At 39.2% G+C, this 27,429-nt stretch overlaps 1 protein-coding gene across 1 annotated transcript in view; it reads left to right on the plus strand.

The window, feature by feature from the left end:
• Window positions 1-27,429, plus strand: part of STK4 (serine/threonine kinase 4) — a 97,347-nt gene that overhangs the window by 35,459 nt on the left and 34,459 nt on the right. Inside the window, exons 6-10 of the mRNA XM_007530867.3 lie at window positions 3,176-3,343; window positions 3,729-3,866; window positions 7,369-7,497; window positions 9,044-9,227; window positions 26,446-26,603. Coding sequence (XP_007530929.1) covers window positions 3,176-3,343; window positions 3,729-3,866; window positions 7,369-7,497; window positions 9,044-9,227; window positions 26,446-26,603 — 777 coding nt within the window. The remainder of the gene's footprint in view (window positions 1-3,175; window positions 3,344-3,728; window positions 3,867-7,368; window positions 7,498-9,043; window positions 9,228-26,445; window positions 26,604-27,429) is intronic.

Genomic DNA, 27,429 nt, shown 5'->3' on the forward strand with positions numbered 1-27,429 from the left:
TTTATTCCCTTTTGTAGCTCTTGTTGTTTTATTGTTGTGGTTATTATTGATGTCGTTGTTGGATAGGACAGAGAGAACTGGAGAGAGGAGGGGAAGACAGAGAGGGGGAGAGAAAGATAGACACCTGCAGACCTGCTTTACCGCCTGTGAAGCGATTACCCTGCAGGTGGGGAGACAGGGGCTTGAACTGGGTTTGCGCCACCTGCACTTAACCTGCTGCGCTACCGCCCGACTCCTGACTATTATTTTTATAACTATCTATTTGCATTATGTTACTTGCCCATTTTTTCCTGTGGTTCTGCCTTCTCTTCTTTTCTAAGTCACAACTACTACTGAGTTTTTTCTCTTCCTAAAGTAGGGGAACTCTAGGCCAGCTCTCTTTCATTAGGGCCATGCTCTTCTGGGAGAATATGCAAAGTTATTCACCTGTGTGTGCTGTGGATATATATATATCACTGTCAGGGCTTTGCACTTAACCAGGTGCCTCCTCCTGGCCTCCATCCATCATATATTCTTTAAACTCCAAACTACATTTAGTGTATCATTTATTTAGATATTTTTATATATATATATATATATATTATAAAAAGAAAATTATAAACATATTTGAAAATAAGTACCTTTATATGTATGTATATATATATGACTTTTACATAGGTATACAATTTTAAAAAAATATTTATTCCCTTTTGTTGTCCTTGTTTTATTGTTGTTATTATTGTTATTGATGTCGTTGTTGTTGGACAGGACAGAGAGAAATGGAGAGAGGAGGGGGAGACAGGGAGGGGGAGAGAAAGACAGACACCTGCAGACCTGCTTCACCGCTTGTGAAGCGACTCCCTTGCAGGTGGGGAGCTGGGGGCTGGAACCGGGATCCTTACAACAGTCCTTGCGCTTTGTGCCACATGTGCTTAACCAGCTGCGCTACCACCCGACTCCCCAATTTTTATTTTTTAATCAATTTAACTTAATTTTTTTTTTTTGCCTCCAGGGTTATCACTGGGGCTCAGTGCTTGCACTATGAATCTACTTCTCCTGGCGCCCATTTTTTTTTTTTTTTTTTGGATAAGACAGAGAAATTGAGAGGAGAGAAGAAGATAGAGAACAAAAGGTGGTGGGAGAGAAAGATAGACACCTGCAGACCTGCTTCACTGCTTGTGAAGCAACAACCGCCTTGCAGTGGGGAGTCGGGGGCTTGAATCAGGATCTTTGCACAGGTCCTTGTGCTTAGCATTATGTGTGTTTAATTCGGTGTGTCACTGCCCACCCCCTTCATTTTTAATTTCTTGATTGCACATGTAGTATCTACTCTTATAAACCATCAATGTTTTAGAAATATATGGAGTGGAAAGTAAAAGTTCTTAGTAATGCTTCCTTCTAGATATGACTTGTTAATATTTTAGTTTATATTTAGTAACTGTTTATTATTATTGGCTGCTTTATTACTACAACCACTAAATTTTACAAAAACAAGGCTACATATAATTTTGCAACTTACTTTTTTTTTTTTGCTTCACAATCTATCTTGTACATTTTTTTTCTACATTGGAAAATTAATTAATTAATTAATTTTTTTTTTTTACCAGAGCACTGCTCAGCTCTGGCTTATTGTGGTGCAGGGGATTAAACCTGGGACTTTGGAGCCTCAGGCATGAGAGTCTCTTTGTATAACCATGATGCTATCTACCCCTGCCCTATTTAAAATTTTTAATGTGTATTTCATCGTATGGGTATTTATTGTATTTTTTAAAAGAATTTTTATTTATTTATTTATTTTACCAGAGTACTGTTCAGCTCTGGTTTATGGTGGTGCAGAGGATTGAACCTAGGACTTCGGAGCCTCAGACATGAGTGTCTCTTTGTATAACCATTACTTTATCTACTCCTGTCCAGTATTTATTTTATTTAATTTATTTCATATAGGTTATTTGGGTTCTTTCTTTTTTTTTTTTTTTACTTTCCCTTTCACAGATATCTCTATGATGTTATGCACGTACTTTGGACACTTATACATAGTATAAATAACTAAAAATAGATTTAGCTCAAGGAATATGGACATTTAAAGAGTTGAGAAATAGTTCTGTAGGTTAAGCATATGTCTTAACATGGATGAGGCTATGGGTTCAATTCCCCGCACCATATGGAGGCACCAGGGACAGTACCTAAGGGGTTCCATGAATATTGGAATGGTGCTTTGCTATCTTTTCTTCTGCCTTTCTGTCTGCCTTTCTTTCCCTCTTTCTGTTTGTTTGCTTTTTTTTCTTTCTTTTTTTCCTTTTTTCTTCTTTGAAGAGAGGGGAGAAAGAGAGAGAACCAGAACATAATCATGGCACATGTGATGCTAGGGATTGAACTCAGGACCTCATGCTCGTAAATTTAACACTTTAGACACTGACCCACTCCCAGGCCACTCTCTTGCATAAGTATTGTAGATTGGAGGTTGGACTAGGGAAATATCTTAGTAATATGCATGTGCAAGGTCTTAGCTTCATTTCTAGAAACTGCTATATATATGTGTATATATATATATATATATATATATATGTGTGTGTGTGTACATATATATATGTATATTTAAGTTTAATTAATATTACCAAATTGCCCACTAAAATGTTGGGACCAGTCTTTATTCACGTAAAATTGTAATTCTTTTTCTATTTTTCTTATCTAATTGTTCTCTTCTATTTTTTTTCTTGCTACCGGAGTTATTACTAGGACTCAGTGCATGGCAAATCTGTTAGTCCCAGCAACTTTTTTATTTTTTTTTCCTATTTAGATAAAGACTGAGAAATTGAGAGAAATGGTGGAGAGGGATACCGGAGAGCAGCACTGCTTTATGGCTCATGCAGGGGTTCAAGCCCCTGGTCCTTTACACTGCAATGTGTGTGCTCTACTGAGTATGCCAGTATGCAGCCCCTAGTGCCTAATTTTCTTGCTGTTACCAGCACCTCTTCTAAATCTGTGTCAATCTTAATTTAATTTTGCTAGTGTTTTAATGATTAAAACTTTTGTTTTTCGGTAGTTTGAGGTTTGTGTGTGTGAGTGTGACTTACCTCAGGTACGATTTTATATGTTTATGTCTCAAAAACAAAGTTATGTCTTATTGTTGAAAAAGTTCCTGTATCTCAGTAGTTTGAATGCTACTCAATGTTAATGTATTCTTGTCCCATTTTAGGATACCATGGCCAAGCGAAATACTGTGATAGGAACACCATTCTGGATGGCTCCAGAAGTGATTCAGGAAATTGGGTACAACTGTGTGGCAGACATCTGGTCACTGGGAATAACTGCCATAGAAATGGCGGAAGGAAAACCCCCATATGCTGATATCCACCCAATGAGAGTAAGAAAATGGACAGAAAACATTTGGGATGGATTGTTACAGGACATCATTAGAAAGCCAATTCAGTAACTTATGTGGTTGGGTTAAGTGTGTTGGGATTAGCTCAAATTGTAAGTGAGATAAGTGTGATAAGTGTCAGCATAAACTCTACATGATAGGCTTCCACTGACTGTAATTATAGTAACCTATTCAAGTGTGATCCTCCCACCTCTCTTAAGTGTCATTCCCCTACTTTGAGATTTTTGGGACATTTGTTGGAATTTGAGTGGGCTAAACAATGGATAAGTGAAAATGATTTTATTAAGCTTCAGTTGTAATTCTACTTGTATTCGTATGGGAATAATCCTTTCATTTTACCAAATCTTTATCTTTCTTTCTTAACTAGGCAATATTCATGATTCCTACAAATCCTCCTCCAACATTCCGGAAACCCGAACTGTGGTCAGATAACTTTATGGATTTTGTGAAGCAGTGTCTTGTAAAGAGCCCTGAGCAGAGAGCCACTGCCACTCAACTCCTACAGGTATGTGTCACCCTGAGATCTGCCTCTCCATTCTGTCATATGCTCATCAAAGATGCTATTCACTCATCTGCATGGAGACAGTAAAGAAGTGTAAGACATTCCCTGCCTCTAGGCCCAAGAATTTTCATATGTAATGTTCATAGCATAGATTATTTTTATGCTACAAACAACAAAATCACAAGGTGCTATTAGTACTAAAAACACAGTAGGGCCAGGGAGATAGCATAGTGGTTATGCAAAAGGCTTTCATGCATGAGACTCTTGAGGCCTTAGGTTCAATCCCCAACATTACCATAAATCAGATCTGAGCAGTGCTCTGGTACAAAAAAAAGGAAAAAAAAAAAAAAAAAACAACGAGGATTTAGATTTTATGTTGTAGAAAGCCTATTTGCACTAAATAAGTAACAACCTATAAGAAATTTTCTACAGAGGACCTAGGTTGGGGGTTAGAGTGTTATGTGGAATATTGAGAAATGTTACACATATACCGACTACTGTATTTTACTGCCAACTGTAAACTATTAATCCCCCAATAAAGGAAAATTAAAAAATATATAGTAAGTTGAATAACAACATGACTAAGTTATTTTGTGATTTATTTTAATTTAATGTATCTATTGGATAGAGACAGCCAGAAATCAAGAGGGAAGGGAGAGCTAGAGAGGGAGAAAGAGAGACACCTGCAGCACTGTTTCACCATTTGCAAAGCTATACCCCTGCAGGTGGGGACCAGGGGCTCAAACCTGGGTCCTTGCACATTATATCATGTGTGCTCAACCAGATGCACCACCACTTGGCCCCTATTTTGTTATTTCTTTTTTTTTTTTTTTCCTCCTCCAGGGTTATTGCTGGGCTCGGTGCCTGCACCATGAATCCACCGCTCCTGGAGGCCTTTTTTTTTTTTTTTCCCTTTTGTTGCCCTTGTTGTAGCTTCGTTGTGGTTATTATTATTGCCCTTGTTGACGCAATTCGTTGTTGGATAGGACAGAGAGAAATGGAGAGAGGAGGGGAAGACAGAGAAGGGGAGAGAAAGATAGACACCTGCAGACCTGCTTTACTGCCTGTGAAGCGATTACCCTGCAGGTGGGGAGCCGGGGGCTCGAACTGGGATCCTTACGCCGGTCCCTGCACTTTGCGCCACATGCGCTTAACCCACTGCGCCACCGCCCGACCCCCCTATTTTGTTATTTCTAAGTAATGTGTATTTCATTTACCTCCCCCCCTACCCCCCGCCCAGTCACTGTCAAAATTATTGGACTTTTTGCTTAGCTCATAAAAAAAAAAAATCAGTGTTATTTATGAAAGTGTATACATACTCTGAGACATTTGGAAAATGTGTGGGATGTACTCCAGTGTGTTGTAATACAGGGCTATTTCATACTTGACATGATTTCCTGTGTCCCTGCTTCCCCTCCTATGCTATTTGCTTCTCTAGTTAAGGGGCTGCCAACACATTTATAAAACTGCCTCTAGGCAGCAGTGCAACTCTCTTGTGTTTTGTTTTGTTTTGTTTTGTTTTGTTTTGTTTTGTTTTGTTTTGTTTTGTTTTGTTTTACCAGAGCATTATTCAGCTCTGGTTTAGGGTGGTGCTGGAGATTGAACCTGAGATCTCAGAGCCTCAAGCATGAAAAAGTGTTTTTGTATAAACATTAATACTATCTCCCCAGCCCTGTTAAGAGTTTTACAGTGGGAGTCGGGCTATAGCGCAGCGGGTTAAGCGCAGGTGGCGCAAAGCACAAGGACCGGCATAAGGATCCCGGTTCGAACCCCGGCTCCCCACCTGCAGGGGAGTCGCTTCACAGGCGGTGAAGCAGGTCTGCAGGTGTCTATCTTTCTCTCCTCCTCTCTGTCTTCCCCTCCTCTCTCCATTTCTCTCTGTCCTATCCAACAACGACAACAACAATAATAACTACAACAATAAAACAACAAGGGCAACAAAAGGGAATAAATAAATAAAAATTAAAAAAAAATTTATAAAAAAAAAGAGTTTTACAGTGATTATGATTTAACATAACAAAAAAATTTGATTCATTTTCTCAACAGATATCATCAGGTACCTCCTGTGTTCTAGACAGTTGTTTTGTATTAGTGCCACATAAACTGTCTTCAAGTGTTTTCTTTCATTTTTACTTAATTTTTTTAAAAAAATTCAAAGCATTTATTTATTTCCTTTTGTTGCCCTTGCTTTTTTATTGTTGTAGTTATTATTGTTATTGATGTCATTGTTGTTGGATAGGACAGAGAGAAATGGAGAGAGGAGGGGAAGACAGAGGGGGAGAGAAAGACAGACACCTGTAGATCTGCTTCACCTCCTGTGAAGTGACGCCCCTGCAGGTGGGGAGCCGGGGGCTGGAACCAGGATCCTTCCGCTGGTCCTTGCACTTTGTGCCACGTGTGCTTAACCCCCTGCATTACCACCCAACTCCCCATTTTTACTTACTTTTTTGTTATTTATTACTGGATAAAGACAGAAATTGAAAAGGAGGTGGGGAGGGAGGAGAGAGAGACCTGCAGCACTGCTTCATCACTCATGAAACTTTCTGGCTGTTTGAACCTGGGTCCTGTTAATGTGTGCATTTAACCAGATGTGCTACCCTTGGCCCCTTTGTTTTTAGCAATTTAATAGATAGAAAGAGTACAATTCCACACTACTCCCACCACCAAAGTTCTGTGTTCATCCGTTCTTCCCTGCTCACAACAGTAACCACCATAGATCTCCCAAGGAATATGATTATATATATTCAAGTTCATGTGTTTCAGTTCTCTATATTCCACTTATGAGTGAAATCATCCCATAATTATCTGTCCTTTTTCCTCTTCCCTTGTAGTGCCTGACATCCTCTGGTGTTCTCTAGATTCTCTTCCCCTAGAGACCTCTGGTCATCTTTCCCTAACATTTCCTCATCTGGAAGTATGGACCAAAATTATTTTGGGGATACAGAAGGAAGGAGTTTTGGCTTGTGTAATTGCTTCTCTGCTCGAAGCAATTGGGCATTGGCCAGTCTGTCCATATCCCCAGCCTGTTTCTATCTTTCCCTAGTAAGGTAGGGCTCTGGAGAAGAGAGGTACTGGGGCATGTTGGTGAAGTCATCTGCCTAGGGAGGTCAGGATGGGATAGTAACATCTGGAACTTGGTTGCTGCAAGGCAGTAAGATATAAAGCAGGACAAAATGTTTACTAATCAAGGACCAAAGAGTGGTCATCCTAGGGTGGAAAGAAGGTAGCGTGTCTATTTTAAGTATGTTCCTAAGAGCCTGGAACTTTAGTAATGTTTTCTTGAGCTTGCTAGCTAACATGTAGATAGATTAGAAATGCTATCTGGAAAAAAAAAGAAATGCTATCTGGGAGGATGGTGTCAGAGTACAGAATAGAACTTGAAAGCTGAGTTAAGGCAGAAAGTGGCTCCCAAACTTGAAAAGATATAAAAATATAATTTAACTGCTTACTACGTTGATCTGTTCTTAGCCCATGCATATTCATATTTTCTGCTTTCTTGTTTAAGCACCCGTTTGTCAAGAGTGCCAAAGGAGTGTCCATACTTCGGGATTTGATTAATGAAGCCATGGATGTGAAACTTAAACGCCAGGAAGCTCAGCAGAGGGAGGTGGACCAGGACGATGAAGAAAACTCAGTGAGTGGCAGGAATTGCTCTGGACTGCAAGCATTAGTGTTTATTTCTTGATTGCCAATCCAGGTTAGACCAGTTGGGGATGTTGACGCCCTGAAGCAGGTGATAGTTCTTGCCTGACTTTTTCTGTCCTAATCCAAGGGTTGCTAGCAGTTAGCTGCATCTGTGTGTGTTCTACCAGTGGTTTCTGAAATACTTCCCAGTACTGCTCTTTTGTTCCCATATCTTTTATTCAGTCTGATTTTGCATTTTGCTTTGTTTTTTTAAATATTTATTTATTCCCTTTTGTTTTCCTTGTTTTATTGTTGTAGTTATTACCGATGTCGTTGTTGTTGGATAGGACAGAGAGAAATGGAGAGAGGAGGGGAGGACAGAGAGGGGGAGAGAAAGATAGACACCTGCAGATCTGCTTCACCACCTATGAAGCGACTCCCCTGAAGGTTGGGAGCCAGGGGCTCGAACCAGGATTCTTACACCAGTCCTTGCACTTTGCGCCACGTGTGTTTAACCCGCTGCGCTACCGCCCAACTCCCTATTTCTTTTTTTAATATTTATTTATTTATTTTCCCTTTTGCTGCCCTTGTTTTTTATTGTTGTTGTAGTTATTGTTGTTGTTATTGTTGTCATTGTTGTTGGATAGGACAGAGAGAAATGGAGAGAGGGGGAGAGAAAGATAGACACCTGCAGACCTGCTTCAGCACCTGTGAAGCGATGCCCCTGCAGGTGGGGAGCCAGGGGCTTGAACCGGGATCCTTATGTGGGTCCTTGCACTTTGCGCCACGTGTGCTTAACCCGCTGTACTACCGCCCAACTCCCTTTATTTTTATTTCTATTTTATTAGCATTACTCCCCTTTATGAGAGTACTGCTCAGCTCTGGTTTATGGTGGAGCTGGGAATTGAACCTGGGATCTCAGAGCCTCGGGCATGAAATTTGTTTGCATAATCATTATGCTATTTCCCTAGCCCTGACTTTGCATTTGGGAAAGAGACTGCTCAGATCTGAGCTTAGCTGCTTTTTTTTTTTGGGGGGGGGGAGCAGGACTTCATAGTTCTAGGCTGATTTTTTTCAGACAGAGAGGGAAAGATATCACAGCATTGAAGCTTCCCTTAGTGCCATGGGGATGGGCTTGAGCCTGAGTTGCATGCATGGCGAAGCAGACACCCTCCTAGGTGATCTGTCTTACCAGCCTAAGACTTGGTTTTTCTTGGGGGTGGGGATTTCAAGATCCATTCAAAATGTGTGAATATTACCCTTATAGATGCCCTGCCAAGCCTCATTCACATGTATGACCCATAGCTCCTTCAATCTCTGCTGTAATACTAGAGAAAGAACAGAAGGATTGGGTCCTGACATGTTAGATACACTGCTCTCACATAAGTTTATGATGTTTGGTTAATTAAGAGTTCATTCAGTTCTGTAAGGTATATTTATAACCTAATTAAGTGTCAACTCCAGATAGAGCTATATCAAGATGAATAATACTAACTCAGAAAACTGGAAGTCTTTTGGTTGAGTTCAATCCAATTTGAAATTTTCTCTTTCCACAGGAAGAGGATGAAATGGACTCAGGCACGATGGTTCGAGCAGCAGGTGATGAGATGGGCACTGTACGAGTAGCCAACACCATGAGTGACGGAGCCAATACTATGATTGAACACGATGACACATTGCCGTCACAGCTGGGAACCATGGTGATCAATGCAGAGGATGAGGAAGAAGGGACTATGAAAAGTAAGGTTCTGATTAAATGTTATCAACTTCTCAGACAGAAAGAATTCATATGGCCCACACAGATTCAGTCTTGAGTCCCCTCTTTGTCACAATCAGATGAGTGGAAACATGGGAGGATTACGGTAGAGAGGGGTCAGCTTGAGGAGAGGGCATTGGTATATGACAAATCAGAGGCCAGAAAGCATCAGCAATCAGAAGGGACTGACTTAGAATCTGAACAGCCATTCTCTCACTGAAAATTGTCTTTTTATTGATTCAAGAGGCAAACACATACATTGGTTGTATAATGGAAATGGGGTAAAAAGGATGTTGAGCAGTGGTGCATCTGTTAGAGTATACATGTTAGAATGTGCACAGAATGTGCACAGACCCCAGTTCAAGCCCCTAGTCCCCACCTGTAGAGGGGAAGCTTCATAAGCAGTAAATCTCTCTCTTTCTTCCTATCTCCCTCTCCCCTCTCAGTTTCTCTCTGTTCAAAGTAAACACATAAAATTAACATTACATATAAAAGGTCTCTTGTTTTTAGAATTTCCTAGGAAAGATTTTCAGAAGAATTTGAATACTTTAATGTGTATATATTATATTGTCCTTCAAAAGATTTTTGCCAGTTTATACTCCACAATTATTAAAAGCAACTATTGGTGTCCTGTGTTCAGAGCAGGATAGGAGGCCTATAGCATCCCAGCTAATTCAGTCCTCTCGACATGTCTAGAGAGGCACTATTTCAGTACTTTCTCTGTAAGAGAACAGGTTCAGAGGGGTGGTTGTAAAGTGGTGGAGTTGGAAATTGAAATAACTCCAGAGTCTTTGCACTTTCATTGTGTTGACCTTCAGGTTTGTTTTATATTAATGGGCACTAAATCATGCTAACACTCGTGCTGGCTTCTCATGAGATTCCAGAAATATCTTTTTGAAACAGTTATTGTATGTGGTTTATTTACTGTACTTAGGAGGATAGACACTGTTAAACTTAGCATATGTCAGTCACTGTGCTTAATCTTCTTTAAGCATTTCACAAATTTTAATCATTACATCCAAGCTTTGTAGTAAATATAGCCATCTCCCATTTAACAGCACCAGAAACTCAAGTTTAAAGAGATTAATCCACTTGTCATGATTGCATAGTGAGGAGTAGAAAAACCAAGATTTGAAGCCAGATGTATTTGATTCCACAATTTACATTCTTTTTTTTTATAATTTTTAAAAATATTTATTTATTTTCCCTTTTGTTGCCCTTGTTGTTTTTTTATTGTTGTTGTAGTTATTATTGTTGTTGTTATTGATGTTGTCGTTGTTAGATAGGACAGAGAGAAATGGAGAGAGGCAGGGAAGATGGGGGGAGAGAAAAAGAGACACCTGCAGACCTGCTTCACTGCCTATGAAGCAACTCCCCTGCAGGTGGGGAGCCAGGGGCTTGAATGGGGATCCTTATGCCAGTCCTGTACTTTGCACCATGTGTGCTTAACCCACTATCGCCTGACTACCCAAAATTCACATTCTTAACCAGTATGTTATACTGTTTCTTAGCAGAACTGCCCCCCTTTTTTAGCTGCTTTTTTTTTTTTGCTTTTTTTGCAAAAAAAGGGGCAGTTTTAACTCCTCTTCTTGCTGGTTAGTAGACTAACTGGTTATTCTACACGTGTCCCTAGGATTTCCAGAATCAAAGGACAGGTGATTTTCAAAAGGGCCCTATCTCTGAGCTAGGCTAATGGTGGTGTTATATCTGAGGATGTGTGTTTTAGTCATCTATATGTCAATGTATGTTAAAGAATCAGGTTTCAGTTGTAGGGAGATTAGCGTAGGTAAGATTGAATTTCTTTGTAGAGAACCTTAAGGACAAAAGTAAACTATGTCCCAGATTACATTGAAAGCCTGTGCGTGGATAAAATACCAGTTTTGATTTTGAAAGGCTTCTGTTTGTCTACATAGAACTTCTTTTTTTTTTTTTTTTTTTAAGATTGAGAGATTTGAGGGCTGAAAAAGTTCATAATGGGTCTGCACAAGGCTTCCATGTCTGAGGTACTGAAGTCTCGGGTTTAGTCCTCAGCATCACCATAAGCCAGAGCTGAGCAGTGCTCTAATCTATCTCTATGTGTGTTTCTCTGTATTTCTTCTTCATTAAAAATATAAATAAGGGGAGTGGGAAAGTGGCGCGGCAGGTTAAATGCACATGGCGCAAAGCATAAGGACTGGCATCAGGATCCTGGTTCGAGTCCCTGGCTCCTCGCCTGCAGGGGAATCACTTCACAGGCAGTGAAGCAGGTCTGCAGGTGTCTTATCTTTCTCTCCCCCTCTCTGTCTTCCTCTCCTCTCTCATTTTCTCCCTGTCCTATCCAACAGTGACATTAATAACAACAACAATGATGATAAACAGTAAGGGCAACAAAAGGGAATAAATAAATAAAGTTTTTAAAAAATATATAAATAAGGAGTGGAAGAGATATCAACATGGTTATGCAAAGAGAGTGTCATACCTGAAGCTCTAAAATCCCATGTTTAATAGCGTGCACCACCAAAAGCCACAAAAATGTGTGTGTATGTGTGTGTGTGTGTTTTATATTAAGAAAAAAAGAGTAAGGCTAGAATACCACTTGCAGACAAGGCATACAATCTATTGCTATGCCTTCAACACCCCCCCCCCCGTTTTTTAATAAAGAGATATAGAAGAGCTTTGTCTTCAAGAACCAAAGGACATATTCCCAAGGTGACAGGTCAGTGTCAGTGTTGAGTGCTTCCTCTGAGCCAGAAGAGGGTGCTGTTTAATAACTTAAGAATTGAAATTGTGTCCCCCAGGTCCTCTTTTTATGTTGTCTTTATTCTAACTCAGCACCATTATTTATTTTTTTTAAATCTATTTTAAGTGACCACAGCAACATTAGGACAATGTGCTTATTTTATTTAGGTATGGAATTGGTAATTTCATTCTTGTCCGTTTAAATAAGGTTTAATGTTTCAGCTAACACATCTCAAGTAGTTTATAAAATTATTTTCTCCCCATATTTTCAATAGAGCTTAATCAGATTAAATGCTCTCTTTCTGTAGCATGTTGCCATGTACATATTTTTTTGAAACTATCACCACCTAAAATGATCCTAAGTAATGGAATAAACTTAAAAATAAAATATAGTTCTTGTACAGAACTGACTTAGAGCAAGTTTTTATTTTTGTTTTCCTGTCAGGGCTTTACTGTGGCTTCACCTGTGTGAGTTCACTGATCCTGTCTAATAGTAGAGGTGATAGCTTGCACTTTTGTTTTATTCATCATCTTTAAGAAAATTCAAATAGTTAAAAAAAAAAAATGAAGGTGGGTGGTGGCACATCTGGTTAAGTGCACATGTTACCATGCACAAGGACCTGAGTTCAAGCTCCTGATCCCCACCTGTAGGTAGCAGCTTCAGAAGCAGTGAAGCAGTGCTGCAGGTTATCCCTCTCCTCCCCCACTTCCGCTTTATCTCCCTTTCCTTCACTTGTTGTATCAAATTAAAAGAAAATAAAATTCTGTTGTTTCATTATTGAGTCTGCCATTGCCAGTGAATGAGGTGTAGATAGATACTCCTGAGATTAATAAGGTTCCTATTACTAACTCAAGAAATTTCTCTTGTTAAAATTGGTCTTTCTACCTTTCTTTCTTAGTTTAAGACTTGGCTGTTTAATTTTTCTAGGTAACTAATATATTCCACTAATATTTTTACCTCCGTCCTATGAGTTTTCATATGGTATTTTCTAGAAACATTTGGGCTTAGTTTGTCAGTAATTTCTGTTAAGTGTTCTTTATATGCCTCAGAAAGAATGTTTTCTAATTGTTCAATGTAGGAATCTCTCTTATCTATCCAGTAGTTCAGTTTGCTAATTGCCTTCCAATGGTGTGTTAGTCAGTAATACTGTGTACTTAGCTTTTTGGTTTCTGAGCCATCTGTTTTGAAAACGTCACACCATGGTTATAGATTTGTTTATTTTGTTATTTTGATGTGTGTATGTGTGTACATGCATATGTTTACACATTTTTTGGTTATATTTTGAGACTGATGTACATAGATACAGAAGTGTTAACCTTTCCCTGGGGAATTGTTTTCCATTTCATTATCACAACATCTTTGAGATGTCAGTATATCAGGTATGAGATTCTTGGAATATAGGGTGAGGAGATTCAATATTAGAGAGAAGCTCGTTTTTTTTTTTACTGCAATCACCTAGGACTTCAAGATTTTTTACTGTAATCTTGGTGGCCATTGTGTTGCCAATGTGTACACTGTTCTAAAGAACCTGCATATTTTTGTCTTTGGACAACTATTTTTATAGTTTTGAAACATCCTTTGAGTGAAACCTAAGAAATTGGTGGTGTGGGGGGTTGGGTGGTAGCGCAGTGGGTTAAGCACATATGGTGTAAATGCAAGGACCAGTGTAAAGATTCTGGTTCAAGACCCTGGCTCCCCACCTGTAGGGTAGTCACTTCATAGGCGGTGAAGCAGGTCTGCAGGGGTCTGTCTTTCTCTCCCTTCTCTGTCTTCCCCTCCTCTCCATTTCTCTCTGTCCTATCCAACAATGATGACATCAATTACAACAACAATAAAAACAAGGGCAACAAAAGGGGGAGAAAAAGAAATTGGTGATGTGGATGTTTTGTGCTATCATGACTTGCAAGTGTGATGATAAGTCAACAAAGTTTTATAACTAGATTGATAGAAGGATAAAACAAATAGAGTAAAAATGTTACCACTTGAGGAATCTGGATTAAATGCATTAGGGTAGTCTTTGTAATATTGCATTTTACATATTTGTAATATGTAAAATATTTGTAATACTGTTTTTTCTCACCAGGGCTTTACTGTTTCGGGTAAACTTTTTTTAAATTTACTTATCATTGGATAGAGACAATTTTTTAAATTCTTTTGTATTATCTGTATTTATTTATTGTGTAGACACAGAAATTGAGAGGAGAGGGGAAGATTGAGAGGGAAAGAGACAAAGAGACACCTGAAGTGTTGCTTTACTACTTGCAAAGCTTCCCTCCTGCAGGTGAGGAAGGAAACTCAAACCTGGGTCCTTGCGCATTGTAACGTGCACTTAACCAGGTGTGCCACCACCTGGCCCCAAGATAGAGAAATTGGGGTGGGGGGAGAGGCTGAGAGATGGAGACACCTGCAGCTCTATTTCACCACTCATGAAGCTTCCTCCCCTGCAGGTGGGGAGTAGGGGCTTCATCAGGTGCACCACTGACTGGTTCCCAATATTGCATATGTTTGTACTTCTGAAATTATACCAACATATATAACATTGAATGATTTTTATTCCATGATTTTCTGTTTTTAAAAAATGAATATCAAGGCACCCAGGTGGTGGCACACTCTGTAGAGCAGATGTACTATGGGCAAGTACTGAGGTTTGAGCCCTTGGTCCCCACCTGAAAAGCTTCATGAGCAGGGAAGCAGTGCTACAGGTATCTGTCTCTCTTTATCTCTGTCTTCTACTTTCCACTTGGTTTCTTTAGTGTCTACCCAACAAATAGGTAAATCAAATATTTAAAAAAAAATGAATCAAGGGTTAAGCGTAAGTGGCACAAATTGCAAGGACCAGCATAAGGCTCCTGGTTCAAGCCCTTGGTTCCCCACTTGCAGGGGGGTTGCTTCACAGTTGGTGAAGCAGGTCTGCAGGTGTCTTTCTCTCCCCCTGTCTGTCTTCCCCTCCCCTCTCCATTTCTCTCTGTCCTATCCAATGATGACATCAATGATGACAATAATAGCTACAACAATAAAAATTAAAAAAAAAAACCAAGGGCAACAAATGGGAATAAATAAATAAATAAATATAAAATAATGAATCAAGAGTCTAATCACAATACTTCAAATTGAAAGAGTTTACTTCCGAAGACATATTTCTTTTGAGGTTTTCTTATTTTCTTATTGAGTCTACTATTTTTTCATTAACATGGAAACATATGCTTCAGAAAAGAATGTATCACAGGGGGGCAGATGGTGGCACACCTGGTTAAGTACTTAAATTACAGTGTTCAAGGACTCAGGTATTGGAGCCTCAGGCATGAGAGTCTGTTTGCATCCTGGTCCATTTAAAATGATATGTATGCTGGGGCAGGGGTATAATGGTTATGCAAAGAGGCTTGCATGCCTGAGGCTCCTAAGTCCCAGGTTCAATCTCCTGTACCACCGCAAGCCAGAGCTGAGCAGTGCTCTTGTTAAAGGAAAAAGAAAGATACATATGCCATCCATCAAAGATAGGTGTCCTAGTTTGGTCCTTATCATGTTCCAGAGAAATACATACAGTCTTCCTTCCTCATCTTGAGGCTTATGAAGCTCCGGGGAAGAAGAATTTAGGCTGCTAAGTTGAAAGATTATTTCACCGAGTGAAGACTTTCACATTAAGCTCAATGAACTAAAGGGAGTGAGATTTAAAACTTAGGCTGTATTCATAAATTTCTAATTTTTATTCTACAGCAACAACAGTTAATCTCTTTGAAACAGAATTTTAAAGCATAGACATAATTAAGTCAGGGCAACTCAGAAGCATGCTTTAGGTAAATTGCTGTGATAGTATTATGTTGTAAAGACATAATATATTTATAGTTCCCCAGAAAGTCCTGAGACTTATGAAGGCACCTATTGTTGCTGGGAGTTTTCCTCATGTCAAAACCAAAGTCCAGGCTCTTGTTAAAATGATTTTATTTCACCACCATCCATCAGATACCAATTTCGGAGCTGGGTAAGATGGAAATTCTTGACTCATGGCCTATTTTCTTTGCACCTGCAGTTATTTGAAGAGGATTATTATAACATTGCTTCTCTTGTATGTTGTCTCTCTCATTCTCTATGACTCAGATTATAGCATTTGCAAGGAAGGCAAGTAAAACTGTAGGTATGTTAGCACTGCTTTTACCACACTGGTCTTCCTGTCTAATGTCTGATCCCCTCAAGATGTTTAAAACTATCATCAGAGAATATTAGGTGTCCGTGTGTTCTTGCCACTCACAGCCAGCATCATATGAGTTTCAGATAGCCCAAGCGTATGCATGCCAAAGCAAAAATTTAAAACGGGTACTGTTCTTAGCATCCTATCTCTGAAAAAGAAATGGGAAGCAAGGAAAGAACTGTAAAGAATCAGTCTTTGCTTTGAAATTTGGCTCAAAGTCTTTTAGGCTGTACCACATTGAGCAAATTATTATTATTATTAATTATTTTTACCAGAGCACTGCTCAACAGTAATTTATGGTGGTGCAGGAGATTGAACCTGGGACTTTGAAGCCTTGAGCACTTGAGTCTCTTTTTACAACCATTATGCTATCTACCCCCACCCAGCAAATCATCTTTTACTGTGCCTTAGTTTCCTAGTCTGGAAACAAAAGGGGGGTATGGGGGTGAGGGGGACATGGAGCATGGAGGCTTCTACTTTGTAGAATTAAAATGATACAAGACAATGTATATAAAATATTTAGCTCAAATGTGGTAGTAATTATAAGTCCTAATGTACAACAGTGACTTTTTCAACAGTTACTTTCCTACATTCTAATTTCATTTTTGTTGCTAGTTGTGTCCTCAGGTCTCACTGTCACCATTAATGCTGTTTTATAAGTGGCACCTTTTTTACATCTGAACACTGGCATGAAAGTAGTTAGTTTCAGTAGTATTTTAAATTGTTCAGACGGGGTAGGCTGGGCCGAGAGAGAAAGAAAAACTGTGTTTAAATCCTTGGCAGTAAATGGATCAGTGTTTTGGGAATCTGTTAAATTGGTCATAATACAATATGGTAGATTTAAAGAAGTGTTCTTATAAAACTTCAGATTCTTAGTACTGTGGAATTGTGTGCTAACTGTATTTTTGTAACTCTGAAAAGATTCTTGCTGTGGTTCACTGTCAGTTTATCAGAAACTCCCTGCTGGGTGGGATAGATGAGCAGACATATTAAGGGGCAGGGAGTTAGCAACAGACTTTCATACCTGAGGCACCAGAGATCACAAGCTCAGTCCCTAAGACCACCACAAGCCAAAGCTGCTAAGCAGTTTTCTGGTTAAAATAAAACAACAACAACAATAAATAATCATCTTGAAGAACTGACATGTTAACCCTTAGACTTCCTCACAATTGTACAAATACTTCAAGGTCATTCTGCTAGAGTAGAGACCAAATTCCTAATAATGTGGTTTTTCTGATTGTGTCCAGATGTCGGGCCCAGTTTTATCTTTGGAAACCATTAAAATTCTTGATTCTTTTGGGATGAGCCAAAAAGCACAGACTCTTGGTGCCTAAAAATTTATTCCTAATACCCTACCAGCCCACATGTTAGGATATGCAAGTACAAGTCTCAGAGTAACTGTGGTCAAGCGCTTAAGGCCTTTGCTTCTGGAAAGATAAGGTACTCCTTGATAGTAAAAGTTGGTAAAAGAACCCAGAATAACAATATATTTTCCAAGAGAGGTTGTAGCATAAAAGTAATAGGAACAGAGAAATGAGTCTTAAGGGACATACTAAGCATAAGAGGCAGATTAATCACTTTTGATTTGTAAGGGATGTATTTCACTAGTGTTCTACAATGTTCTGACCTGTCTTATTGTAAATAAATAAATAAGGGCCTGGGAATAGCTTGCTCACTAGAGTTCATGTTTTTTCATGTCTTTCTCTTTCCTTCTCTCTTACAAATAAACCTTAAAAAAAAAATCTATCAATTTAACATTTTTTTTTTTTTTTCACCAGAGCACTGTTCAGCTCTGGCTTATGGTGGTGCAGGGGATTGAACCTGGGACTTTGGAGCCATAGGCATGATTCTGTTTGCATAAACATTATGCTATCTACCCTCTGCCCTCAACTTACCAGTATTTATTTAAAAAAATGTCCAATACCAACCAAGAAATACCTGCTGTGTAGTGGCTATTCATTAGTAGCGTGTAGTGTACAAACAGCAGCTAGGATTCTGCAGGTTAAATTAGAGCAATGACATTTATTTACTATATTATTACCGAATATTTATGAAATGCCTGCTATACTGTTCCCACTCCTTATGTGTATGAAGTGCTATGCTGGGCACTTCAGATTATGATATTTCATGATAAGTTAGTTGAGATAGACCCTTGACATGAAGGTTATATAATACTATATTAAATGTTTTATGAATAATATAGAAAGTATTAAAGGATTTGTGAGAACATACAAAAAGGCTGAGGCAGATGTAGTCATAAAGGTCAAAATATATAGTGAATATTCAGTTTGGCTGAAGTGAATATTGGCTTATGATTCCAGAAAGTCTTAGGGGTTCCAGTAAATTTTTATGGCTATACACAGAAACTAGGCATAAAGGATTATTACATGTAAAAAAAAATTAGATGCCCAAAACAAAGACAGAAACCACACTCCCATAGTAAATGTTAAGATTTCCAAAACATGGAGGGGGTGGGACATAGAACTCTGGTGGTGAGAACTGTATGAAATTGTACCCAGTTATCTTACAATATTGTTATTATTAAATCACTAGTAATTTTTTTTTTAAAAAAAGAGTGGTAGGTAAAAATAAAAAAAAGACTTCTAGGAGAAATCCTTTGTACTGCTTAATTTCAAACAAAATAGTTTAAAATATGAAGAAAAATAAAAAGCATAATTGAGGTTTAAAAAAAATTTCAAAAACACATAATAAACCCATCTTAAGGCATATTATCCCAAGGTAAAATAAACATTTGGAGGATTACTCAAACATTTTTCTATTTATTTATTTATAAAATGGAAACACTGACAAGACCATAGGATAAGAGGGGTACAATTCCCACCACCAGAGCTCCATATCCCATCCCCTCTCCTTATAGTTTTCCTATTCTTTAACCCCGTGGGAGTATGGACCCAAGGTCATTTTGGGGTGCAGAAGGTGGAAGGTCTGGCTTCTGTAACTGATTTCCCACTGAACATGGGCGTTGGCAGGTCGATCCATACTCCCAGCCTGTCTCTCTCTTTCCCTAGTGGGGCAGTGCTCTGAGGAAGCAAAGATCCAGGACACATTGATGGGGTCATCTGTCCAGGGAAGTCCTATTGGCATCATGGTAGTATCTGGAACCTGGTGGCCGAAAAAGAGTTAACATATAAAACCATACAAATTGTTGATTAATCATGAACCTAAAGGCTAGAGTATTGCAGATGAAGATTTGGGCTCTCCATTTTGGAAATAGCTAGTAGGTCTATTTTAGGTATATTCCAAAGGGCCCAGGACTTTTATTAGTTTTTGCCTGAGCCTGACATCTAATATGCAGGTGGACCCAGTTTATTGTCTGGGCAGATGATGTCATAGCTGGAAAAAGGACCAGAAAGCTGGATCAGGGAAGAGAGCAGCTCCCAAATATGGGAAAAGTGTATAGATATTGTTGACTGAAAACCCCAGAGATTTGATCTGGGGCCCATATTCAGCATAGGAACCTATGTAACCTATACATCCCTGTAGGTCCAAACTTGCATTCTGTGGTCATCGCAGGAACAAGCATTTTCCTTTATAAAAAATATACTTATTTAATTTACTTTGGATAGAGATAGAGAAATCAAGAGGGAAGGGGTGTTAGGGAGGGAGAGAGACATATCTGCAGCACTGCTTCACCACTTATGAAGCCTTCCCCTGTGGGTAGGGAGGCTTTAACCTGGGTCCTTGTGTACTGTAATGTGTACACAACCAGATGCACCACCACCTGTCATCTCATTCAAATATTTTCTTGCAAATATTCACACATAAAACAGGAGAAAAAAAAATGCAGTCTATGCCGAGTTCTCTCTAAACACAATTGCTATTGAAAAAAAGCTGTTATAGTAATTAAGAAAAAAAAATGGTTGACCACTGTGGTTTTCTTAGTGACATTCTTAAAAAGGACCACTTTAAAAGGGCATAAAGCTTAATGTTTAGTGAATGATCATTCCAAAAGAAAAGATGTTTCAGTCTTTGGTATAGCGTCTTCCCAGTTATGACTGCCTTGGCATTGTGTCTTGACTCATGAGTCCAAAGATAAAATTAAGTGATAGAGAAAAGGGGTCATTATGTTTTCTTTTAAAAAAATGAGTTATTGCTATATAACTCCTATGCTGTATAATTCATTTAAAGTGTGCAATTAAATAGCTTTTAATATATTTACAGAGTTGTGCAGCCATCATCACAGTCTAACCTTTTGGAATTTATCATTGGGGTGCAGTTTACACGTCATAAAATTCATTACTTGAAAGATACAATTGTGTGTGTGTGTGGGGGGGAGGTGTTTGTATATTAATAATACTGTCCAGCCACAACCACTGCCAAATTCCAAGCATTTTCATTACCATTCAAAGAAACCACAATCCTGTTAGTAGCTGTTTCTCATTCTTCCTCTCCCAGCATCCCTATACCACCATTAACTTGCATTCTGTCTCTATGGATTTGCCTGTTCTGGACATTTTATATAAAAGGAATTATACAAATGTGACTCTTTGTGTCTAGTTTCTTTATACTTAGTATAATAGTTTCATGGCTTATCTGTGTTGTAAATGTGTTACTACTTTCTTTTATTAAAAAAAACGCTAAACAGTTTTTCATTTTTAGAGTTGTAGCCTGTTTTATTTAGCTACTATCTAGTTTTATAGCATGTTGATTACCCCAAAAAGAATTCCCATATTCATCAACAGTCACTTGTTCATTCGTTACCTTTAGGTAACCACTGATTTCTTTATGTCTATAGATCTGCCTCTTCTAAACATTTCACAGATAGTCATAGAGCATGTGATCTTTAGTGATTGGTTCCTTTTTTTTTTTTTTTTTTAGCTTTATCGTCTTTAGACTCTCTATGCTAAGCCATACACCAGTATTTCTGAATATTGTTTTTGCTCTATGGATAGGCTGTATCTTCTTTATCCATTCATCAGCTGGTAGATACTTGGGTTGATGGATCTTTCTGTCATTACATAGTAAAATAAATAAATAAATAAATTAATTAATTAATTAATGGAGGACATGGTTCCCTATGAATCTACTCCTTTGTCTGTGGGCTCAGCCAGATGCTGCTGCCAGAAACAAATGGGCCAGAGTATAGTTCACATCGTTCTGCTTCAGGTAAAGGGATCAGAGCAAGATGTGACCATTTTCAAAGTTTGGCTTATCTGCTGTGCTTATTCTCTTGATGGGTTAGGTTTCTGGTATTATCATTCAGCTGAATGTCTTTATTTTGGAGGGTAGATCTGAAAAAATACCCTTGCTCATGTTGAAACAAAAAGTCCACCAGCCAGTTAAAACCCCAGGGACTACATTGTCTTTCATCATCTTGGAAGGGTTCCCTTAGCCTTTCAGGACCGACAGGCTGTTGTCCAGTACATTTGATCATCTAGTTCTAGTTCAGGAGTGCCAAAAGAAAAGTTCAGAGATAAGGTTACTGGGAAAATTTCATTCCCCTACTTTCTACAGTCAGTGTCAGTTTTAATATGTCAAGAATTTACTTTTTTTTAAACACCCGAGCACTGGTTGTACCAGGGTTTGAATTAGGACTTCTCCCATGTAAGTCTGCTGCACTACCACTATGCTTATGTCTCCAAGGATCTTCATTTTTGTATTAGAGAATTTGCAGGCAAGGGTAGATAGCATAATGGTTATGCAAAGAGACTCTTATGCCTGAGGGTCCAAAGTCCCAGGTTCAGTCCTCTGTATCATCATCTGCCAGAGCTGAGCAGTACTCTGGAAAAGGAAAAAAAAGGTTATTAAATTTTTTTAAAAAGAGAGAGAATTTGCCATATGAAAATACAGCTCTGAATACAGACTGAAACCTCTTGGATCAACATTCAGATCTTATCTTTGTTGGTAACTAGCCATGAAGTCTTAGGCACATTTCTTACCTATAATATGGAAATAATAATGCATATCTCAAAAGACATAAGGATTAAAGGAAGTTTGCATATTGCCAACATTTAGTAGGTAGCTAATAAGCACAGATAATACTCCATCCTAATTTCCTTACATGCTGATCATGAAGTTTGATGGGAATATCAGTGAAAGCATTTATTGAAAAACCTAGACAGTAGGAGGGATTCAGTAAATGATGCATTTGAATCTGAGCTCCTAGAGAGTGGATCTTTCTGCCTTTACACAATAAAAAATAAATGGAGGGCATGGTTGCCTATGTATTTACTCCTTTGTCTGTGGGCTTAGACATTTACAGACAGAATGGCATATGTGAGTGAGGGAGATGGACAGACAGATACTTTTTTTCTTTTTTAAAAAATTGCTTATTTATAAAAGGAAACACTGACTAAACCATAGGATAAGAGGGGTACAACTTCATACAATTCCCACCACCAGAACTTCGCATCCCATCCCCTCCCCTGATAGCGTTCCTATTCTTTTAACCCTCTGGGAGTATGGACCCAAGGTCATTGTGGGATGCAGAAGGTTGAAGGTTTGGCTTCTGTAATTGCTTCCCCTCTGAACACGGGTGTCGACAGGTCGATCCATACTCCCAGTTTGCCTCTCTCTTTCCCCAGTGGAGTGCGGCTCTGGGGAATTGGAGCTCCAGGACACATTGGTGGGGTTGTCTTTCCAGGGAAGTCTGGTTGGCATCATGCTAGAATCTGGAACCTGGTGGTTGAAAGAGAGTTAACATACTAAGCCAAACAAATTGTTGACCAATCATGGACCTAAAGGCTGGAACAGTGCAGATGAAGAGTTGGGGGGGGGGGGGTGTCTCCATTTTGTAGATAGCTAGTAGGCATGTTTTAGTTATATTCCAAAGGGCCTGTGGCTATACTAGTGTTTTTTGTTTTGTTTTGTTTTGTTTTTTGCCTGAGCCGGACAGACAGATACTGTGTATATAGCGGACCATCTGAAAATTTAGTGGCCAGCTGGTATGATACTGCTGGGACGGCTAGTTTATCAAAGTCTCAGCTAGGGTGTTCTTTTGAATGGGACATTTTCCCACATGGTGTTTTGTCATGTAGCAGGCTCAGTCAGGTTTATTTACAAAAAATAAAGATTAATGACTCCAGAAATTGCCTACCTACACAACAATTTTTCTGTTATCTATAAGATGCTTCAATGATGGACCAGATTTATACACAGGAGGTATGATTCCTGTTGTGACCAACATTTCCTTAATAAAAGCTGTTCTCAATTTGATTATCTTAGCTCTGTGTGATGAGTGTCTGCAAAATGCTCACACCCACCAACCTAGGACCCCAGGTGCCCTGCTCTAGTCCCACTCTTGACCTCCTTCCCCAGAGTCCCCTGCTTTGGTGCAGTGAACCACCCTTAGTTCAAGTTTTACCGTGTGTTCTCCCTTTCTGATGCTGTCTTCCAAGTTCCACATACAAGTGAGGTCATCCAGTATTCAGTCCTTTCTTCCTGACTCATCCCACCCAATACTATTCCTTCAGGTTCCATTCAGAGTGAAGCAAAGGTTGGGATTTTGCAGTTTATGGTCTACTATCCAGGTCTTTGACAGTTGGGTTTAGTTCACCAACATTGATTGGATCAGTCAGTCTGTCCATTTTATCCTCCCCTTTTCTATTTAATTTCTTCTGTTGTGTTCTAGTTCTGTTCTGCCACCGATCAATCACCTCATTTAGAGTTGGAGTTCCTTTGCTTCCTTTCATGTATTCATGTAGGACTCCTTTCAGTAACTTGCAAGGCAGGATTGGTGGTGGTGAACTCCTTCAGTTTTTGTATGCCTAGGAAGATTTTAATTTCTCTTTCATACTTGAAGGATGATTTGTCAGGATTGAGTATTTGTGGCTACCAAGTTTTATTTTCTTGTATTGCCTTCAGAACTATATTATAAAATATGGCCTGATGTTTAACTTTAAAACTAAACAATGAAATGCCCTTAACATTGGACTTAGAACAAACAAGGAAAACACATTCAGTACATAAATTTTGACTGATGGTAGCAAATACTGTGCTTAATTCCTAATACATGAGGCAATAAATGAGACAACAGGGAAATAAGCTGTTCGCAATATCTAAAAGAAGACAAACGTGGGGTTGGAGACTGTTGAGTTTGGCACTGATGATACTAAGATGACAAACGTCTGAGATGTAGTCAGCATGCTGGCTTGAAACTGGACTAACTAGAGAACTGTCAGGAAGTAAAATTGCACAAAACATGGTGCCTGCAGAGAAACACTTGCTTCTTTTAGACCCCATTATCTTCTGTCTCCATGCTCTTATGCCCCATCACTTCTTTAAAACTTAACTTTCTGGTTCCTTTCTTCAGATGCCTAGGAAAAAGGGCAATAAAAGGCCACGTATTCAAGGACAGCACTAGAGAAACAAAGTACTTCTAGGATTCTAATCAGTGGGGGTCAGGCCGTAACGCAGCAGGTTAAGTGCACGTGCTATGAAGCATAAGGAGTGGCATTAAGGATCCCGGTTCAAGCCCCCAGACCCCCCATCTGCAGGGGCACCGCTTCACAAGTGGTGAAGCAGGTCTGCAGGTGTCTATCTTTCTCTCCCCCTCTCTGTCTTCCCTTCCTCTCTCCATTTCTCTCTGTCCTATCCAGTGATGACAACATCAATAACAACAATAATAATAACCACAACAACGTTAAACAACAAGGACAACAAAAGGGGGAAAAATAGCCTCCAGGAGCAGTGGATTTGTGGTACAGGTACCGAGCCCCAGCAATAACCCTGTAGGTGAAAAACAAAAGAAAAAAAAAGAATTCTAGGGAGTCGGGCGGTAGCGCAGTGGGTTTAACACACATGGTGCAAAGCTCAAGGACCAGTGTAAGGATCCCAGTTCGAGCCCCTGGCTCCCCACCTGCAGGGGAGTCACTTCACAGGCAGTGAAGCAGGTCTGCAGGTGTCTTATTTTTCTCTCCTCCTCTCTGTCTTCCCCTCCTCTCTCCGTTTCTCTCTGTCCTATCCAACAATAACAAAATCAATAACAACAACAATAACTACAACAACAAGGGCAACAAAAGGGAAAATAAATAAATATTTTTTAAAAAAGAATTCTAATAGCAAGCACAGAGCATGTGAACCAGTAACCTTCTGCTTGCTACATTGTTAACTCATGCCAGGTACAATGATTCTGATTAGTAAACTATTGTAGTCTGCTCTCACAGAGTAAATGCTACCTAAGTCTCCTATGAAAAAATTTTTTTTCTCACTGACTTTATTTATTGGATACAGACTATCAGAAATGGAGAGGGAAGGGGAAGACAAAGAAAGACACCTGCCGCACTGCTTCACCACTTTCAAAGCTCCCCCCACACACACACAGATAGGGACTGGGGGCTCAAACTCTGATACTTGTGCATTGTAACATGAGCACTCAACCAAGTGCACCACCACCGGGCCCTCTAAATACCTTTTTCAATAATATCAAGATTGCGTAACTGCTGATTCTTTTCTCAGAGATGGGTTGAGACCCAACCTATGCCCTCTCTGCCAGTCTTCTCTGGCCATCAGAGATTTGCATTTCCTGGGCACATGTGAATTTTTTTGGGGGGGAGTTAATGGCTTACAGTAAATACAGTTGTTGATGCATATGTAAAATTTCTTACTTTTCTGTGAAACACTCTTCACTCCCAGCCTAAATCCTTCTCCACCATCATGCACCAAGACCTGAATGCTGCCCTTCCCACAGAGTCCATTACTTTGGTACAGTACACAAAACCCAATCCAGGGTAGAACATATAACTCTTATAATCAGTTTTAGCCATATGATACTTACCTTGTACTATTTTCTTTTAATAAGTAAATAAAATCCACCTGTAATCTTGTCAGATATAATTAAGTCCTGTCAACAATATGTATGGTCTGACAGCTATACATATAGTTTTACAGAGTTGAGGTCATACTGTTTATATAACATTATATCGATTTACCTCCTTGCCCTTATGGCAGATATTTGTGAATAATATTTTGAAAGTTACATAATATTTCATGGAGATGCTGGATTGTGATTTATTTATATTTTCTTTTTCACCCATATTTTTTCTCATTAGTCCCATTAGATCATTCTTATAAAGAGAAGTTACCCTAGTCTATCATCTTTTGCATATATTTTTAGGGCATATAGATCTTTTGAAAATTTGTGACAGGTATTTTGAGTGAGCGTTTGTATTTTTTTGTAGTTTTCATTAGATTCTTATTGAATCTGTAGTTAACAAAAATAATCACTGGTTCAGAGACTGTAATCCATTTGAAGATTGATTTTTTTTTTTACTCATTTTATTTGAAATCTATGATTTATATGATATTTCACCTTTGATTTTTTTGTTTCGTTTTTCAGGAAGAGATGAGACCATGCAACCTGCAAAACCATCTTTCCTTGAGTACTTTGAACAAAAAGAAAAGGAAAATCAGTTCAACAGCTTTGGCAAGAGTGTACCTGGGCCCTTGAAAAACTCTTCAGATTGGAAAGTACCACAAGATGGAGACTATGAGTTTGTGAGTAAACGGGCACGTCTTCCAGGGAAAAAATTTTTTTTAAAGATCACACATCCGGTTCTGTGATTCTTTTTTTAAATTTATTTTTCATTTAAGAAAGGAAAAATTAACAAAACCATAGGGGAGGAGGGGTACAACTCCACACAATTCCCACCACTCAATCTCCATAACCCACCCCCTCCCCTGATAGCTTTCCCATTCTCTATCCCTCTGGGAGCATGGACCCAGGGTCGTTGTGGGTTGCAGAGGGTGGAAGGTCTGGCTTCTGTAATTGCTTCCCCGCTGAACATGGACATTGACTGGTCGGTCCATACTCCCAGTCTGCCTCTCTCTTTCCCTAGTAGGATGGGTCTTTGGGGAAGCGGAGCTCCAGGACACATTGGTGGGGTCTTCAGTCCAGGGAAGCCTGGCCGGCATCCTGATGGCATCTGGAACCTGGTGGCTGAAAAGAGAGTTAACATACAAAGCCAAACAAATTGTTGAGCAGTCATGGACCCAATGTTGCAATAGTGGAGAGGAACTATTGGGGGGGGGGGGGTACTCACTGCAAACTCTAGTGTACTGCTTTCAGGTATGTATTTTGCACTAGTTTATGGATACGTGTGAACATATGCTCTCTCTCACAGAACCTGGTCTAAATCTAGGTTTTGGGAGTTTGTTAGAAAGTGATCCACCTGGGGTCGAATTAGAGAATACTATGAAAGGAAAGGTTTCACCCGAGTAATGAAGCTGAAGGGTTGTCATTCCACACCTGTAGTCTCTGAGCTGAAGCATGTTGAGGTGGCTATCATTGCGTTGCAGTTCTGTGATTTTATTGACAGTGCCT

Source organism: Erinaceus europaeus, chromosome 1, assembly GCF_950295315.1.
Source record: "Erinaceus europaeus chromosome 1, mEriEur2.1, whole genome shotgun sequence".
NCBI classification, from domain to species: Eukaryota; Metazoa; Chordata; class Mammalia; order Eulipotyphla; family Erinaceidae; genus Erinaceus; species Erinaceus europaeus.